At 34.8% G+C, this 17653-nt stretch overlaps 1 protein-coding gene across 3 annotated transcripts in view; it reads left to right on the top strand.

Annotated features, from left to right (window-relative positions):
• The first annotated feature begins 819 nt into the window (after positions 1-819).
• The window catches only part of LOC143154759 (uncharacterized), a 38163-nt gene continuing 21329 nt past the window's right edge, over positions 820-17653 (top strand). Inside the window, exons 1-9 of one of the 3 annotated variants that reach the window (XM_076326697.1) lie at positions 820-1133; positions 9146-9211; positions 10037-10169; positions 10821-10951; positions 11623-11732; positions 11830-11975; positions 14793-14991; positions 15470-15586; positions 15826-15953. In XM_076326697.1, coding sequence (XP_076182812.1) covers positions 9152-9211; positions 10037-10169; positions 10821-10951; positions 11623-11732; positions 11830-11975; positions 14793-14991; positions 15470-15586; positions 15826-15943 — 1014 coding nt within the window. In that variant the 5' untranslated portion in view covers positions 820-1133; positions 9146-9151 and the 3' untranslated portion in view covers positions 15944-15953. Of the gene's footprint in view, positions 1134-9145; positions 9212-10036; positions 10170-10804; positions 10952-11622; positions 11733-11829; positions 11976-14792; positions 14992-15469; positions 15587-15825; positions 16842-17653 lie in introns of those variants that run through there. The other 2 variants (XM_076326696.1, XM_076326698.1) reach the window with 2 other exon arrangements.

The following is a 17653-nucleotide window of genomic DNA, read 5'->3' as shown; positions in this document are numbered from 1 at the left end:
ACGAATTCGAAAGTGAAAGTAAAATTTCGATACTTTCCTTAACGCGATATACTATCGCCGAAACTAAACACTACACCATAGAAAGGAATCAAACTCGACAGAGCGATTTGCATCCTTTGCAAAAGCGTTGTGTCAATATTTACATAACCTATTCACTCATTACCATTATTTACCCTGCTACTATCCACTTAATTCTCACCATTCTTTCAACAAGAGTGTATTTCATTTAAGTTAACGATACAATTCAAATTCAAAGAAACATCAACACAAGTATTATCTTTAGTTAGTCAATTATATTCAACATTCTTCCTATTAGATTGTTACTTTGAAAACGACAAATTAAGCAGTAGCAACCTTCAAAAGATAAAAAAATCTCTATATTCTTTGCGAATTGTAAAGATGTCACTAACAATACTGCAAACTGTTAGATTTCGATCTTAATTTTCTATCGATGTTGGTAACGATTTAGTATACATAGTATACGATTCCTCGATAGAAATTAGGTATCGATCTTTTTATTTCTCGAATCGATAATGATTTTGTAACGGTTTTCGGTCGCTCTTGGCTCGGTGTTGGTTAAAATGTTTTCTCAACGTTTTGAATTCGGTGACGCGAGTTCCAAAATTTTTCCATATTTCGAGGGAGGAGTGGGGGAGGGGTAGCTTTTCAGTTTCGAGGAAAGTTGGACTCGTTCGAGGTTTTCTTTCGCGGCAGTTCGTTTCGGTATGCGCATCGTCCTAATGTGGCGGTAAACCACGCCTTTAGTCCTTTGCTCTCGGACATTGGGTAGGTAGTGGTAGTCAAGTTTTTCGGCAGTGGCGAGCCGTACCTGTGTCGCGTGAGTATTATTCGTTCGCGCCAACGCATTCGAGTCGGTTCGCTCGATCGGGCGGCATCGCGGGCACCTATAGCGTGCCGATTTTCGTCGGTCCTTAAATCTAGCATTGCAACAAATTTGATTATCGATCGACGCATTTCGTCTCGATCAGAACTCTCGCCCCGAGTATATACGAAAGGGAAAGGGCGCACTTTACGAATTCGAATTCTTCCTAAATTTGGTAAACGGGTGACCCAGACAGTTTTCACCTACATAATCAGCCACCGACATTAGGACCCCGATCACGTGCCCACCGGTAAGTAGTCTGCCATTCTAGCAGCGCCTATTACGGGTTATTTATTAACTTACGATACATATGCGTCGTGTCACAGGAAGAAGACCTGTTGACACAAATTTCAGGGAAATCTTGTCGAGACTTTTCAATTTTACGGTCAAATAAATGCGTATTGGTTAAAATCGAGCGACAAAGTCGAACGTAAATAGATCGGGATGTTAATAAATACCTATTTCGAAAATGTATATTCGATTTGTCGAAAGTATATTTTTATCTTTTTTCGTGGCCAAGGGAATATTTGCAATTATATTCGCTATTATTAAAAACAAATATCCGGATCTGATTATTCTATTTTTACGATTCTCTCGATCCGAGTCCTTGGGAGAATGTTATTACTTATGCACGGGACATACTTTGTCTTGAGACTGCTTTTCTTATCTCCCGGTTTTTTGCTATTTTACTGTCGTTTCGATATTTCGTCTCCATTGGAACTAGCCTAATTTGGACGCAATAAAAATATATTTGTCTTGTCGGTCGACCTTCGAATACGTGCTAAGTTATTATTCAGGGTGGTTTTTGTAAAATGATTTTAAAACTTAAGGGTTTATTAAAGAACTATTGATAAATGTTGCTATATTATAGGATCTCGCTTAAAAGGTACTTTATTTGAATATTCGTGGAGATTTAAAAAATTTGTTTTTTTTGTTGTTAATAGAAATTACATTCGTTTCTAATGAAAGCAGATACAGTATAAAGAGGTGAGTTTAAACGCGTTGTAAAATTTTATTGAAAGACTAAGAATGAAACACTCGCAAAGTGAACTATTTTTCGTTTTGCAACGCCCGAATAGTTTGCGTTTCTGTTTGAAAAATAATCCGCTAGTTTGCGCTGTTTCCTAAATACGATTTTTACGATAATTTTTTAAACAGTTGTTTCTCAACCTATACTTGAAACAAAATTCGATAGAATCGATCGTAAATGAAAAATTTGAAAATAATTTTCATTTACGAAAATTACTTATGTAACGCCGTTTATCAAGTTCAGGATATATTTTTAATAAAATTTCGATTACGTTTCGAAATTCTGCCTCCAATTAAGAACGATTGTCCCAAACTAGTCGATTAGTATACTATTTTCAATTTCTCGAACTTTTCAAACGATCATATCGATTATTTTGTAAAAATCGACCGGTACGTTATGTTCCGGATGCATTTCCTTCGAAGAGTAAGATCGGGATAGGTCTGTGATAGGCTCGTTATTAACATAGCGACGAGACAAAAAATTCAATATTTATTTAATATATTCGTCGACCATGGAATGTGGTATTTATGTTCTTGCAATACTTGTTATTTTGCACAATTCGAAGAGGTCGCGATACAAATACGAAAAGAAACGATTTCGGTACCGTAACATTTACAAGCTACTGTGTTTTATTCGCGCATTCTTTATAGATTACTATTTTCATATTCTCATCATTTCCTGGTATTCAAATGACACGTATACGTACGTGAAGGGCTTAATGTTTTGGTGAACATGTCACTTGCCTCCTCGAAGATGTATTCGTACGTAGTTTCGCGAAAGGATCGCTGCTTTGAGTGATTTCGAATTCTCGAGGTAGAAGCGAGCACTCTTTGTTCGTCGGTACCTTTTATCCGTCATCTATTGTCAATTGAAACACCTGTTCCAAAGACGTTTCGTTCAATACATATTCACAAGTTTTCACAAAGAGCTTCTCGATTTTATTTCGCGTCTATCTTAGGTGGAAACACGCCGTGTTTTGAGATTTTTAGATACGAGTATTAAAGAAAGCATTAATAAGCATAATGTACAATAATATCGCGTTACGTATTTTATTGTCAAGAAGAGATCGAGTTTTGATCGTAACATGTTCAATCGTATTGATATTCGACGAAATGACGTTCAAGAGTAATTGAAGAGTTACGTAGAAATTTTTTAAAATATTTGAACAAATTTATTCGAATTCAATGAGGATTATAGAAAATAAAATTGTCGAGTATACAGTAAGAAACCTAGGTGTACGAGAAATGTAAGATTAAAACAAACGCAAACTTTTAAAAATGTTTGAAGAAATTTACTCACATTCGATTATAATTATAGAAAATGGAAATGATTGATAATAAATTGATCGTTTTGAATATTGGTAGCAAATATTAATATTGGATAAAATGGAGCTCAACAGTGTAGATAATGAATATTAAAAAATGAATAACACGCACGATAATGTACAATAATATCGTGTTAATATTTTATCGTCAAGAAATTTATTCAGATTTATTCAATGAGGATTGTAGAAAATAAAATTGTCGAGTATACAGTAAGTATTAACATTGGAGAAACCGAGGTGTACGAGCAATTTAAGATTAAAACAAACGCAAACTTTTAAAAATGTTTGAAGAAATTTACTCACATTCGGTTATAATTATAGAAAATGGAAATGGTTGGTAATAAATTGATCGTTTTGAATATTGGTAGCAAATATTAATATTGGACAAAATGGGGTTGAACAGTGTAGATAATATAGTCGTTGTTATAACTTGTAAAACGTGCGAATAAATCGAGGCTAAGTGGTGTGTGTGCGAAATAACATCGTCGATACCTGACATGATTCATAACGTGTGCATCCAGATTCCAATCATCAACCTTCACCTTCGGCAATCTTGACGATTTAAGAAGCCAATGTCCCCCTGAAAATCCTTTTAACTCCTTTTCAATGTTATCTCGTGGCTGAGCTACGATTGCTATTAAATTTAGTATACGCGTTCGTATCGCGTTGTACAGTAGTGCATATAGAAATTGCACCGCCTTAAGATTATCACTGTTTTTCGTTTATTTCTCGCACGAGAAATAATTGTCTTCGTTAATTGAAGACGTTAAACATTAATATTGGAGAGACGTCGAACATTAATATCAATATCGGTTAAAGGTGATTTCTATAAGAGAAAAAATAATTTATTACGACGAAACAATTTAGCCTAGTCACCACATTTGCAATATATCCGCTTATTCGACAAATATTGTATTTTTAAGGAACGATACAATTTCTATATCCATCGTCGATCAATTACGGAAAATAGGGGTGGAGAAGAGTTGTTCAAACTTATGGGGAATTCAATTGGAGATATTTAGAATATCGTTCAATAAGATTTTCAATTCTATTCTTTTCTCGAAGTAATTATTAATTGATTGGTTTCAATTAATATGATGCAAAGTATTGTAAAACTGTAGTTTGAATTTTTCCACAAGGAATGTAGATGACAAAATACATTTAATGTAGTATAAATATACTACTACAGTATTATACTAGAACTGTAAGGAAACGTGAAATAAAAGGTAAAATGTTTGTTCTTTGTTTAAAAAGAAAATATAAAATTTAACACACCGCGCGCAAGTGAAGTTAATAGGGCACAAAACAATCTTTTTGAAAAGCGTTTCGTCGATACGTTGAGAGTACATCGAAGAATATTTATAATATTTTTTTCTTGGAAAAATTTTAATCGTATTTTAAAATCAAACATGGACATTCGAATTTAACTCTGCTCGTTGTGCATTATTACACGGTAGACATTGGTTTTTCAAAATAAAAAAAAAAGTTAAAATTTTTAGAAATTAGATTACAGTAAATAGCAAGCTTAAGAATTTTTTGAAAATGTTTATTTTCTTAAAAAATGGCGAGCTATTATGAAGAAAAAAAGAGTTCTGCGAGAAAGGATAAACAGTTTATGTTTTTCCTCGAATAGTATTGGAGATACAAAGAAATTGTCGAGAAAAACAACAAAGAGTATTATTATCCTAACTCGTTTACCCCTGGACCAGGTAATAGACCTTTTACGGTAGATTCAGCTTTTTCAGTGGCAGATCACTTTTGTTTTTGTAACGATTGTCGCGGTTTGAGGTCGACAGCGGTGATCTTCTTTCTTGCAGTAACCTGCGGTGATTGCTCCAATTTTGATACTTAATGTCATCATGATCGGTACTTAATGTCATAAAGATCTTGCCCCATCGTTGAACATGCCGAGTAGCGAGACAAGCTGTAATTTCTACTATAAAGCTGTAATATCTACAATGTCACCACTTGACATTGTTTTATGGAACGAATTTTTAGATGACAGCATTCGTTCAAACTTTCACTACTGTATCATTCAAATTCGCATAATGTTCCAATAAATAATTTTTGCTCGAATATTCGAAAACCGAAGCCACGTAGAATTAATACTTTTATGATACGAAGATAGATTAAAAAAGCAAAATAAATATTGGAGAGTATCACGTAATTGCATGTTATTCATAATAACATGTTTGTACGATCTGTAATGCACTTGAAGAATTGTAAACAAATAAATTCTGTTTAATCTTGAGCTTTACGAATCTTTAAATTGATATTTCTTTTAAAGAATTCACTTTGATGTTTACTGAACATTTCATCGAACGGGATATCCGTGAGTACGCGTGAATTATACTCGCTATATATAGTAAATGTTGGTTGCATGGGAATACGCGTAAATTAAAATCGTTGTGACCTTCTGCTCGCTTTTTGCAACTTTGGCTATACTTCGGTGATCGATTAAGACTGAGTTATTGTATTTGCGAAAAAATTCGTTAATAGTGTTTCTTTCTTACCAAGTACATCATGAGTTCTCGCATTTACGATAACGATGATGCATCCATCTTTCATCGACGATACATGTATACTGAAGGTTCGTTGAAAACGTAATCTTCGTGTCAGAAATTTTACAAAACAGTCAAACATTAAAAAAAACTAACTTATAACAGCTAGAAATAATCTTCTCTCAAAGAAAGAATCGATATCGTATTGTTTCTAAAAAATTACCAAGTACACCTTTCTTACCAAGTACACCATGAATATTCGCATTTACGCTAACGATGATGCATCGATCTTTCATCGACGAAACTTATACGCTCAAGGTTCGTTGAAAACGTAATCTTCGTGTCAGAAATTGTACAAAACAGTCAAACATTTAAAAAAACTAACTTATAACAGCTAGAAATAATCTTTTCTCAAAGAAAGAATCGATATCCTTTTATTTCTAAAAAATTACTTTGATAAAAAAGGTCGATCAATGATTTTCTACTTTTCGATAATTTCTTTTTTTGTTTCATATTGACGTTTCGCGTGATCATTAGTTGAACGAACTCGATACTTCAATCACGGTTCGTTATCGTTCGGAACGGTGTATTATTAGTCACTCGTTGCATAATAATCTTTCGATGCACGTTACAATAAAGCAACGGGAATAAGTCTGAAATAATTTGTTTCATGGTGCAGTCGAGTGTTCTGAATTATTGCGTCATTGTCATGTGTCATAGAGCGTGAAAGATCGAATTACCGTTTCAAATGGAAGACTGTGATCACGACTTCGGATCGCTTGTGTTCAGACACACGATAACTGTTTCGTTTTTCGAGGTGCTGCGATCCAGCAATTAATTTACCGACATTCGAACGGTTCACGTGCGAAGACATTAACATTGGCTCGGTTTAATGTCAATTTTAATGTATGCTAATTTCATTCAATATTTTGACTTCGCTCGCTTCGTGTATACCGCGGAGAACACGGTTCTTATACACGTGAGATTGCGACAAATGGGTGAAAAAGAGAAACGAAAGGGAATTTGATCTTTTTTCTACGTGTTCCTTTTCGTTTCGGCGAGATCGTTATTTATTTTGATGAGATAACCGAATTACCGAAACAAGTTTCTAATCGAATTTCCGGTTAAGTCTGTAATGTATTCGCATAAGATCAAATTGTACAATAACGAGGCGAATATTCGGCAATTGTATCTTAAGCGTCGAAATTCGACACATTTTGAAACAATATTTCAAATTTTGCTACAAGTTGGACATTTTGTTACAATCTTTATTTGGTTCTTATTCTAGACGAATTTAACGTAGATGAATGTTGATAAGTCTTTTGTTATTGATACATATATAGATCATTGGAGTTTAACAACTATGGAGTACATGTTGTTTGTGTAGTTTTAAACATACCTCTTACTTCTGGTCTAAAATTCACGTAATAGTTCTTGCAGTCTACTATATAACAAGCTTAAATCTCACCAGAAATTTAACATTAATGAATAGAAAGGAGCTATCTACAAAAATCTTATACACATGTACTATATAAATTAGTAGTTGAATTAAAATCTGATTGTGGTGTTATGTAATTAATTTCCACCATGCTCGATAAGAAAGAAACTTTAAATTTGTAATTACAGTTTCTCCCTTTACCAGGATCCCTACGTTAAGCAGTACTGTTTATCAGGTACCACAATTTACGTAAGAAATACTCCAAAACATCGAATAATACTCGAAAGAATTCCAAATCCCCATAATAGAACCTACGAGAAGTAAATAGTCACATATTGTCTCGTGCATATTAATAAAACCCAGAATTAATCTGCAAATGGAAAACTACAACAAAACTATAACCAATATGCATGCACGCAACGCCTACGTTCAAGATATAAGGCAGAATATATTCACCCAACCAACGAATTTATACAGACGGATCTAAAAGTTCCGAAGGAAACGGGTTTGCCATGGTAATCGCAGAAACAGAATTCTTCTACACGCGAACGACACTCTCTGTATTCACAAGTGAACTTTTACCAATCAAAAATGTGATAACCCGTATTTACATTGCTAAAGATGACAGTTTCGTAATACTATCAGATTCAAGAAGTGCACTGTTAGCCATTCAAGACCTCCCAAGCTGAGAGCCGCAGCGTTTGACGATGATGCGCAATGCACGCGAGATTCTTACAGAAACATAATTCATCGGGACAGGTCGATTTTTTTAATTCAGGTCACTGCTCGTGTTCCTCGAAATGGAAAAACAGACGAAGTTGCTGAGAGAGCAGCAACGCTATCAAGTTCGACCCAAAAGTTTCAATACCTCCTAGAGATCTAAAAAAATAATATAAGAAAATTAATAACTGAGAAATGGTACCGTAAGTTACACGATTGTAGATATACATAGCAATCGAGGTAAAATTCATGGAAGGTACGACGAGGTGCAGGTGATTTCAATGCAACTCAGAATAGAAGATTCAAATTTTTTTCACTGTCTTTTAAAGTGTTTCACTAGTTCGAGATCCTAAAATTGGGTTTAATTAGAGATGTTTTTTTTGAGAAAGTCTAACTATTCGGAGTAGTCATTTCGAACATAGTACTTATATTAATTCACGTTTTTCGAAGCTATAGAAATATTTTCAAATGCAAATAATTAATTTCGTCGACGTTTTTAGCCGAATTGTTTTTGGTGATTGGTTTAAAAATACGTTCTCTTCTTTATCATTTTGAATATATCGAGATGATTGTTCCTCCTTTTTGCTACTATTCATTATTTTAGTCACCGAGCATAGTTTCACTTGTATATCTGGTAACAGCCAATGCATGATACAATAAGCAGCTTCAGAATCGCTTTTATTGTCGTAATCCGACCTCATTGGCACTATACATACAAGTAGCATCTACTTTATTACGCAAGATTTCGTTCCTATTAACCGCTTCAAGGCCATACTTTTACAATTTATTCACGACGTCTCCCTAATTCGTTTGTTACTTTAGATCAAATGGAACCGGAACTTTACGCTACAATTAATATTACAACCAACATAAGTGCTGTCGTATGTAAATCAGTTTCTTCACCTTGAATTTCAGAATAATCGATATTTCTCATTCCAGATTACGTATACACCACTTTGAGAATTTAGTTACATACATTAAAATTATTACCGACAAACATTTCTTCCTGCGTGTAAAATATTAATTTAAAAAAATATATTCATTTTACGAACGAATAAGAAACATAATTGTTCGATCGTAACTGTTGTTATTCTCTATATTTTACAATTTTATAATTTTTTCTAAGTCTCAAAAAATATGGTATTTTATCAATGCGAGTTTATTTGTCGTTTAAATTCACGCGAACTCGTTAAAAATAAACAGGGCCGATAACATTGCAAATATTGTCTATGCATAAACTCTGTTTTAGGTAACTATGATTACCAGATTTCGGTGCCCGGGTATATTGTCCGTAGTATCCTGTTTTCTGCTGCACGTAAGTAAATTAAAATGATCGTTCACTCGGGCGTCGAATAAACGAAAATAAAGAGAAACATCCCTGTTGTTCAACAATCGTGAAAACCGCGTAAGAAATATTTTTCTTTATCGTTCGTTTGTCCCAGTGTATCGAATGAACTTAAACGTTACGAAAAGATGAATCTTCGAATAAGTAAATTAGGACGAATTGACATTTAATTTTTAGACGCGTGCATTCTCATAATTGACATTTAATTTTTAGACGCGTGCATTCTCATTCTTCCCATTGGTAAGGAAAGTTTACTACGATAACACGTTTTATAGAGGGCTCGTTTAAAATGATTCAACATGCCTGTCAGTTGCGCGATTTACTTTTACGCCATCGTGTTTCGTAACATGGTCGCTTGCCTGTTTATTTTGTTTTAAGTAAAGTACATATTCTTCCCCGCGTGTCTGTCAAACAGAGCAACCGAAATTTCGCGAACGTTTAAACATTCCTTGTAAATCTGTCGGACGTTAATTTACCGAACCATCTTTCACAATCGCAGACAACAGTAGTTTGAATTTCTCGTGTTGCATTCAGTTCGACACGAAAATTTTGTTCAATTCGATCGACTGTCCGATAAATGGTTCTTATGTGCTTGTACATTGACTGTAAACAGTTGTTTAAAAAGCTGTAATATGCTGCAACTTATCAGTCATCTCATTAGTTACGTAATTAATTATTTCCTTCTAACCGAAGTGTACGATTTGTATTTGATATTCGTTTCTCGTCACGTTTGTACGGGAGATGTTTATGGAGTAAGTATGATGTTTAGAAGAATAAAAAGTGATAATTCCGAAGGTTTTAAATCCAATTCACGTAAATGGTCATGGACGTCTCATGGATCCGCCAGCTCGAAATTGCATGTGGCGTTTTGGGTATCCTAATCCTGTGAATTACAACGACAACGAGCTCTATTGTGGCGGGTATGCAGGTGAGTTACTTGATAATGGTAATTATGAAAACGATCACCGTAATTGAAATTATACGTTTACGAAAATCTGGAGCCTTTTTCAAGGATCGATTCCTCGTGTGAAGAGAAATCGAAAAGTCCATCACCATTATGCAATCCGAAGTTTCGTTACCAAGATAGAAGTAGTTAAAGTTTACCGATGTGACTCCCGTACGCGCTATGCATTTATATTCCAGTCAGCTGATTGTACAGTCACGCACACACACACACACACATAAAGGTATGCACTCACACGCGAGAAACACGTGTACATGATATTTACATGCATATAAAATTTTAACTGCTCATATCTCGATAACGAAGCTTTAATTTGCGAAACGGAAAGAAACTATAGTATCGCGAGGAACGTTTACTTATAGATCTCGAGTAAAGATCCCATATGTTTGTTAATATTATATTCAGGATGTTCGAAGACAAATGTCGTTTGAAGTATCACCGAAACTATTTTATAATTATGTAACCAACGATCAAACGTTGACTCTAGTAACAAAAATCATGATCGAGAATTTTACAAAATAAATTTTACAAAATAAATTTCACAAAATAAATTTTAATTTTAATACTGTATCTTAGCGATTGTCGGCAAGTTATTGTAGAGGTATTACTGTTTAGTGCAATGGGTGCAAAATAAAGGCCAATGCGGAATTTGTGGAGATGCTTATCACTTAAACGAGCCAAGACCACACGAAGCAGGTGGTGACTACGCGAAAGGAACCATTGTTAGACACTACACGACCGGTCAGGTGATTTAATTTTATTTCTATCTCTACGATTAATTATGAGACCAATGCAACAAAAACGGGTTTTCTATTCGCGTTGAAAAAATTACTAATCTATCAAACTGCGAATACAATAATCCCCGTTTGTCTCTGTTCCACTCGTTGTCATTTATCCCAGGGGAAAGTACCGATTCTGTTTAAACATCGATCCTTTTTCCTTCGAGCTGAAATCACGACTCATAGGTACCGTCTAACCAGGAGAGTAAACAGGTTATAGTCTGGCCAAGAGAGATCGAGGTTCCAAATGCGCATGCGCCAGTCCCTTCTCCCACCACTTTCCATTCGGTGACTCGAGCGATGGAAATCGTTAATATTTTTTAATTTAAAAACAGTGAGAAGTTCAAGACACTTTGTAACTTTATCAAAGATTACCTTTCACACATTTTTTACCAAATTTGAGCGATGTTCCTCTCGTGAGTGGAGGTCACTTGACTTGTCACTTGACAAGTTACACTTGATTTTGGTACACCTGTGTGAAATAATTTACGGATAAATACCACAAGTATGATAATTTTATCTATCCGGGTTTTCATTCGCTAGGTTGTTAATTTGTTTACTTGCAGACAGAGTGCCTATTAGATTATTCTACAGTTTTCTTATGTTTCATTTGTTCGTGATGTTGTTCACATACACAGGATATTGACGTCGAGATTGAACTAACTGCGAATCATTTGGGGAGATTCGAAATGTATCTCTGTCCTACTAATAATCCAAGGAACGAGGCGACCCAAGAATGCTTCGATAGGTAACAAAACATTGTTTCTACGGTATCGTGTAGATACGTTATTAATACAAGTATGGCGTAATGTATAGTAAATTTTTCGTATTTTTTTATCCTTAAGGTATCCTTTGTACGTATCTGGAACTCGAGATGTTCGGTTTGAGATACCTCTGGACACTGAGAAAAAAGCTATATTTCGGTATAAGGTAACGTTACCACCCTACGTTACCTGTAGTCAATGTGTGATACAATGGAATTATTACACCGGTTGGTATTATTACGTTTATTCGTTCAAATTTGATTATTGCATTCGCGTTCGAGGAGCGTTTGAAAATTTCACGCCTCTCCATCGAAGTAGTATTTAAATCTTAATTACATTGTTCCCACTGTCGCTAAATTCAGAATGAAAATAAAAAAAAAAAAAAACATAGTGCTTCTATCACTAAAAATAGACAACATAGAAAAATAAACACAAATAAATTGTAAATGTCAATGATCGCGTTAGTGTCAAAAATTAGTCGCACTTACCTTGATTTTAAAAATGATCCATCAGCTGGTCTTTTTTCTGCAAGGATGAAAGCGCGTTTCATTACGAAATTGAATTCCAATTCGTACCACACGTCTCCAACTCGCTGACTATAATTCCCTCAAACATCTGGTTATCTTTTGAACTGAAAAAATTGTTGCCTGGACATAAATTTTCATCGAACGAAGGAATCACAGATGCAGCTGAAGGACTGCAAATTATTTTGCTGATCCCGACAAATCGGATTATGAAGAAGGTGTAACGACGTCGTGGTTTTGTAGGGCCAGATACATTAATCTTAAAGGGGATTATACCGAAGCATGAAACGGAAAGAAGAATTGTTTTTTATGAGAGGTCGCGAACTTTTCAAACACCCCTCGTATAATTTCGAGATCTTGAATGTTATACGAGTGACTCGTAGAGAGGGGCGGGGGAGGGGGGACATAAATTTCAACATATAAATAATATAGTAATGCCTCGTTTGTCGTCGCAGAGTTATCTTCAGCACTTCCAGGAACTGCAACCTTCGTGTTACTTACATACGACCCGCGATCGATGATGACTCAACTACCAATACGCGAACAAAACAAGAAAAACAAAGTTTTTATATCGTTGACTTTATCGTTGTAGAATTGCTTTAATTAAATCGACGAGCTTTTTACGATCATAATGATACCAAACGTGATCATATTTTAATCGTTTTGAGTCAGATGGGTAATACGTAACTGACAAAGGACCAGTAAGTACTATGAAATAAATAAGACACTGTACACACTTACGTTTCTATTTTCGATTACAATAATTGATTCAGCCTTGTGTTTGTAGTTTCATAAATGCTATCTGTTACGTTTGTTACTTCGATTATTTGTTACATTCTTTAAATACATTATTCGAACAAATAAATTCTTCTAAAAGTTATCGATCTAACAAATAGATTTTTCACTTCCAATTTTGGTTGCTACTTTTATCTCTTGAGTAGGTATATTTGTACGCGTCGAATATTTTTACAAATAATACGAAAGTTTCATCATAGTTTGATATTTCAAAATTGTGAGTACAATTATCTAACCAGAATTTAATTGCATTTAACTCACTCTAATTTTCAGTGCTTCTCTTGTCCTCGATGTACTTGGAACGGAGTCTCTACGGTTGGAATATCCCTTCGAATTCTGATGAAATTTGGGGGAGTGGATCTAGAGGTCAAATGAATATTTAATTCCGATGTGCATTTATTATGGATAATTAGGATTTCACCTATGAAAGTCTTAAGATTAAATAGCTTGCAAGATGTGCCGACTTAGGGCAAAGAACACCTGCTTCGTGAAGTGAAAGTTCGAGTTACGTGACCCTGATTTTTTCGATTTTATTCCGAATAACTAAATTTTATACGATTTTAAGTGACAAGTATTATAATCCTCGTCCGTAGATCGCTGTTCATAAATATTCAAGTAATACGTGTATCTATTAAGAATTAAGTTGCATCTTGTTAACTTAATATGGAGTTTTTAAGTGTAATATGTATAATAAGTATAAAGGAATAAGAGAATCTCTTTTATTGCATTTCTGGCTGTGAAAGTTAATATAAGAAAGAGTCTATAGTATACAAGGTTTATGTGTTGTACAAGTTAACGCGAAAATATGGGATCGGTAAGGAAGAAAAACGCAAGGTCCTTGTGCAAAGGAAAATCGAAGGTCATGTACCATTTTGTAATCTGTGGCTTTGTTTTCAAGATATAAACAGTTAAAGTTTACTGGTGTGACTTCAGATAAGCGCTATTTATATCCCAGTCAGCTTGAGCGCGTGGCTGCATACATATATATTCACACAAGAAATAGGCGGGGATGTGTTCACACGCGTAAAAATGTAATTTGCATATATCTTGAAAACGAAGCATTATTTAACACGAGTATTTGCATGTTTCGGCATGTCCATTTATTTTGAATACATTATATATATTATTGGTAAATGAACATAAATAAAGATATAGTTAAAATGTTTATAATACTTGTTAGATAATATCGTATGGGAAAAAAGAATGTTTACGAAGCACTATTCTTGTAACTGCTTCAATTTTAAAAATTTTTATGGTTCAAATATTTATGAAAAAATGCAGAGGAACGAATTCTTATACAGAATTTTATTATTCGACCGCCAGATAGAACCGGGTAAATTTCATCAAAATCTTTTAGGGACCAGTGTATAGTACTCAATTCCAAACACATCTATCTCCCTCGTTTAATGTCACGATTCAGTTCCATATCTGCGACAACTCGTGAGGCATTACTCTGAACAGTATTATGTAGGTCGTTACTTATCATTATGTAGAACTTTACAGTCGATTCTAATGTTATTTACTTAAGAGCTCACTCCATTATACATTTCTCATTTTGTACTGGTTAAAATTTAATTGTCTTAATTAATCTTTTACTGTTAAATGTAATTCAAAGGTGAAGAGAAAACAGTGAAACTGTCCATCGAAATTACAAAAAGAAAAGCTTTATGATTTTTCAGAAAAAATCGTTTTATTTCAATTACGATCCTTTGTAAATGTTCGTAGGTAATATGTGGGGTATTTGTGAAAATGGAACCGAGGCTGGAGGCTGTGGTAGACCAGAAACATTCCGAAATTGCGCCGACATTAGCATCGTTACAAGCACCGCTGGTGTGCCGCCACTCTTTGTGCAACAGGATAATCCCTTTTTGCTTTATTACAAAGATTATCGATCTCCAAACAATATATTTCCACTGGTTGTTAGGTGAGTATTCTTTGATTCGAACGGCTCGCTTGAAGAGTGGAGTGAATAGGATTCATTGAGAGTGAACAAGAATTTACAAAGTAGGCAGTATTTCCACAATGTTAGGAATCACTCGTCGTGATTTATCAGGACTCAAAAACGTTTTATCTGATCACTAACTTAGCCTGGATAATTTAATCTCAATATAAAATTCTGATTAATAGATCCTAATGTTGTTTATCAAGATCTTTTTTGTCATCGATTAACAGATCCTAATATTGTTTATCAAGATCTTTTTTGTTATCGATTAACAGATCCTAATATTGTTTATCAAGATCTTTTTTGTTATCGATTAATAGATACTAATGTTGTTTATCAAGATCTTCTCTGTTATCGTCAAACAAATATGGATTAATTGTCAATTAATTCACAAGTGTATCGTAAATTCAATTAAATGATTGTACGGGTAGAAATGATTGTAAAATGATTTAAATTTCAGATCTCAGATTTGCATGCCTACTTCACTTTACCGACGTATACCAGGAATGGGTGATTGGTGTCAAACTAATTGTCTTCGCTATCCACCAAATTGTCCGTCAGCCATCTGCCAATGTCCGTACGTAGTTACACATAATCACATCTCATAATTCTGTATGGTGATTGATTTTTAATTTTTTTAATATATAAATATAATATTCAATATAGAAATATAATTGATTTTTGATATTTTTAAATACTGGAATACCTTAAAAAGTTGTCAAGTATTGGATGCACATCGATCATTTAAATCGATACACAAATAATAAAATATTGTATCTCAAATAATGAAACGATCATTTGTATATTTTTTAACAGGGAAGTATGCGACGCAATTGGAGAAATAGCTGGCAAGGAAGGAGCAAGTGTTTATTGCATGGACAAGTGTCTCGTTTATCCACCTAACTGTCCCCTTCATCGTTGTCGCTGTTACTGAACAAATTAAGGTATATTCGTATAAAAATATCGCACGACAAAAGTGGCACCCATATTCTGTAATTTGATTCTCATATTTAAGTGTCGTTCGAACGAATCTCTCAATTTTCCCAAAATTAATTTTAGTACCATCGTTGTTTTACTTCAATATCATTCCTTTCATTCGCGAGAAAATCCAAATAAAGTCTTCGTATCTGAGCATACATTTCAACTGCTTAACCGTCGCTCTTGAATTAACTCGGTCGTTACACCGTTAAGATAATAAAGTGCAAAATAAATAGTGAAACGTAAAATCTAGGGTAGAAATTTCGTAATATATTTTCGTAACCGTCTTTCCGTGCTTAAAAATGGAAAAACTTGCGTTTTCGTAACTGAAAAGAAAATTTTGCACAGAAGTGGTAACGAAACACTACCTCGATTTAAAAATTTTAATCGTAGAAGACACATGGGAGTAGGATATTGCACGCTAGACGGGAGAAATAGGTGAAACAAGGGAACTGAACACGACGCACAATTTAATGTCACTATAATATTTAATATTAGGACATTCTATCGACAGCTTATAACATTACGCATGTATCACATATTATATATGTAACGAATAACATCTTTTCCTGCTTCTACGTATACGCGGGCTATGCGTGGCGTCTACGCACACGTTGCACTCGTACACGTAAACGCAGCTACGGTTCAATGAGAAATTTTTTCGATACTTTGTCAACTCCTCCCCCATAGCGATCGTGGTGAACTATGCGAGTGCAATATACACCGTGGTGACGAGTATCTCGAATTCTCAATGAAAAAAAAAAACTCGTCACACGTATAGCTTATGTCGGCCTCTAATGACGCGAACAGTACGTCGGCTCTGCTCCGTCGTTATTTCTCGTTAACTATACACTGTTTAATACTTTACAAAACTATGTACACTAAAGCCTTTTTGTACTCTATAACGTGTTGTCTTATCCCTAAACAATAACGTTTCTTTCTTGTTTCTTTCTTTTGCATGTACTTTAATCGCTGATAGCTGGACCGAAGAAAGAATCGACTTGGAAAACCCAACCGCCATCGTTCGTACCGATCAGGGTGGAATCACTCGGTTACGTTGGGTGATGGCTATCGATCGAACCAAGCATATCGCAAATAGTATAGACACCCGGTCAAACAAATTTTATTTCCAATTAAAATTTGCGTAAGATCGTTCGATGCAACGAATTTTCTATGCAATCGTGGCAGAACGAGAAGCATAGATAGGGATGTAGTGGAAACTCGATCGTTCAGGTTCGCGGTGTCTGGGGAGGAAAGAGACGGGTGAAAAAGAGGCTGGTTGCAAAGAGATTGGGAGCTTTCGTTGGAATTCTTCCTCACCCCTATCTCTACGTATAACCAAGTCGATTCGTTCTTCGATCCGACCGTACCGCGTCTTAATTCTCTCGTGTGTTCTTGTATGCATAACAGTAATGAGTCAAGCACCGTGAAAAAAGTTGAAACGCAATAGGCGCATCCCACACACACCTAGCGCAGTTACAAGGTGTCTAATACAAAGATCATTTCCTTTCTTTCCCTTTTCTCGTTTACGTTCTAATTTTATCTAAGCATCTATTCAACAACCATAACTGATTTAGAATACAACGAACCACATATGTCTGGATTTTATCTTTAAGTCGGCTCCACCCTTGTTCCTCGTTGAACCGAGTCGATTCTGTTTTTGTTT

This window comes from Ptiloglossa arizonensis, chromosome 2, assembly GCF_051014685.1.
Source record: "Ptiloglossa arizonensis isolate GNS036 chromosome 2, iyPtiAriz1_principal, whole genome shotgun sequence".
Taxonomy (NCBI): Eukaryota; Metazoa; Arthropoda; class Insecta; order Hymenoptera; family Colletidae; genus Ptiloglossa; species Ptiloglossa arizonensis.
Note: the sequence above shows the minus strand (reverse complement) of the source record. Positions and strands in the feature narration are given on the sequence as shown.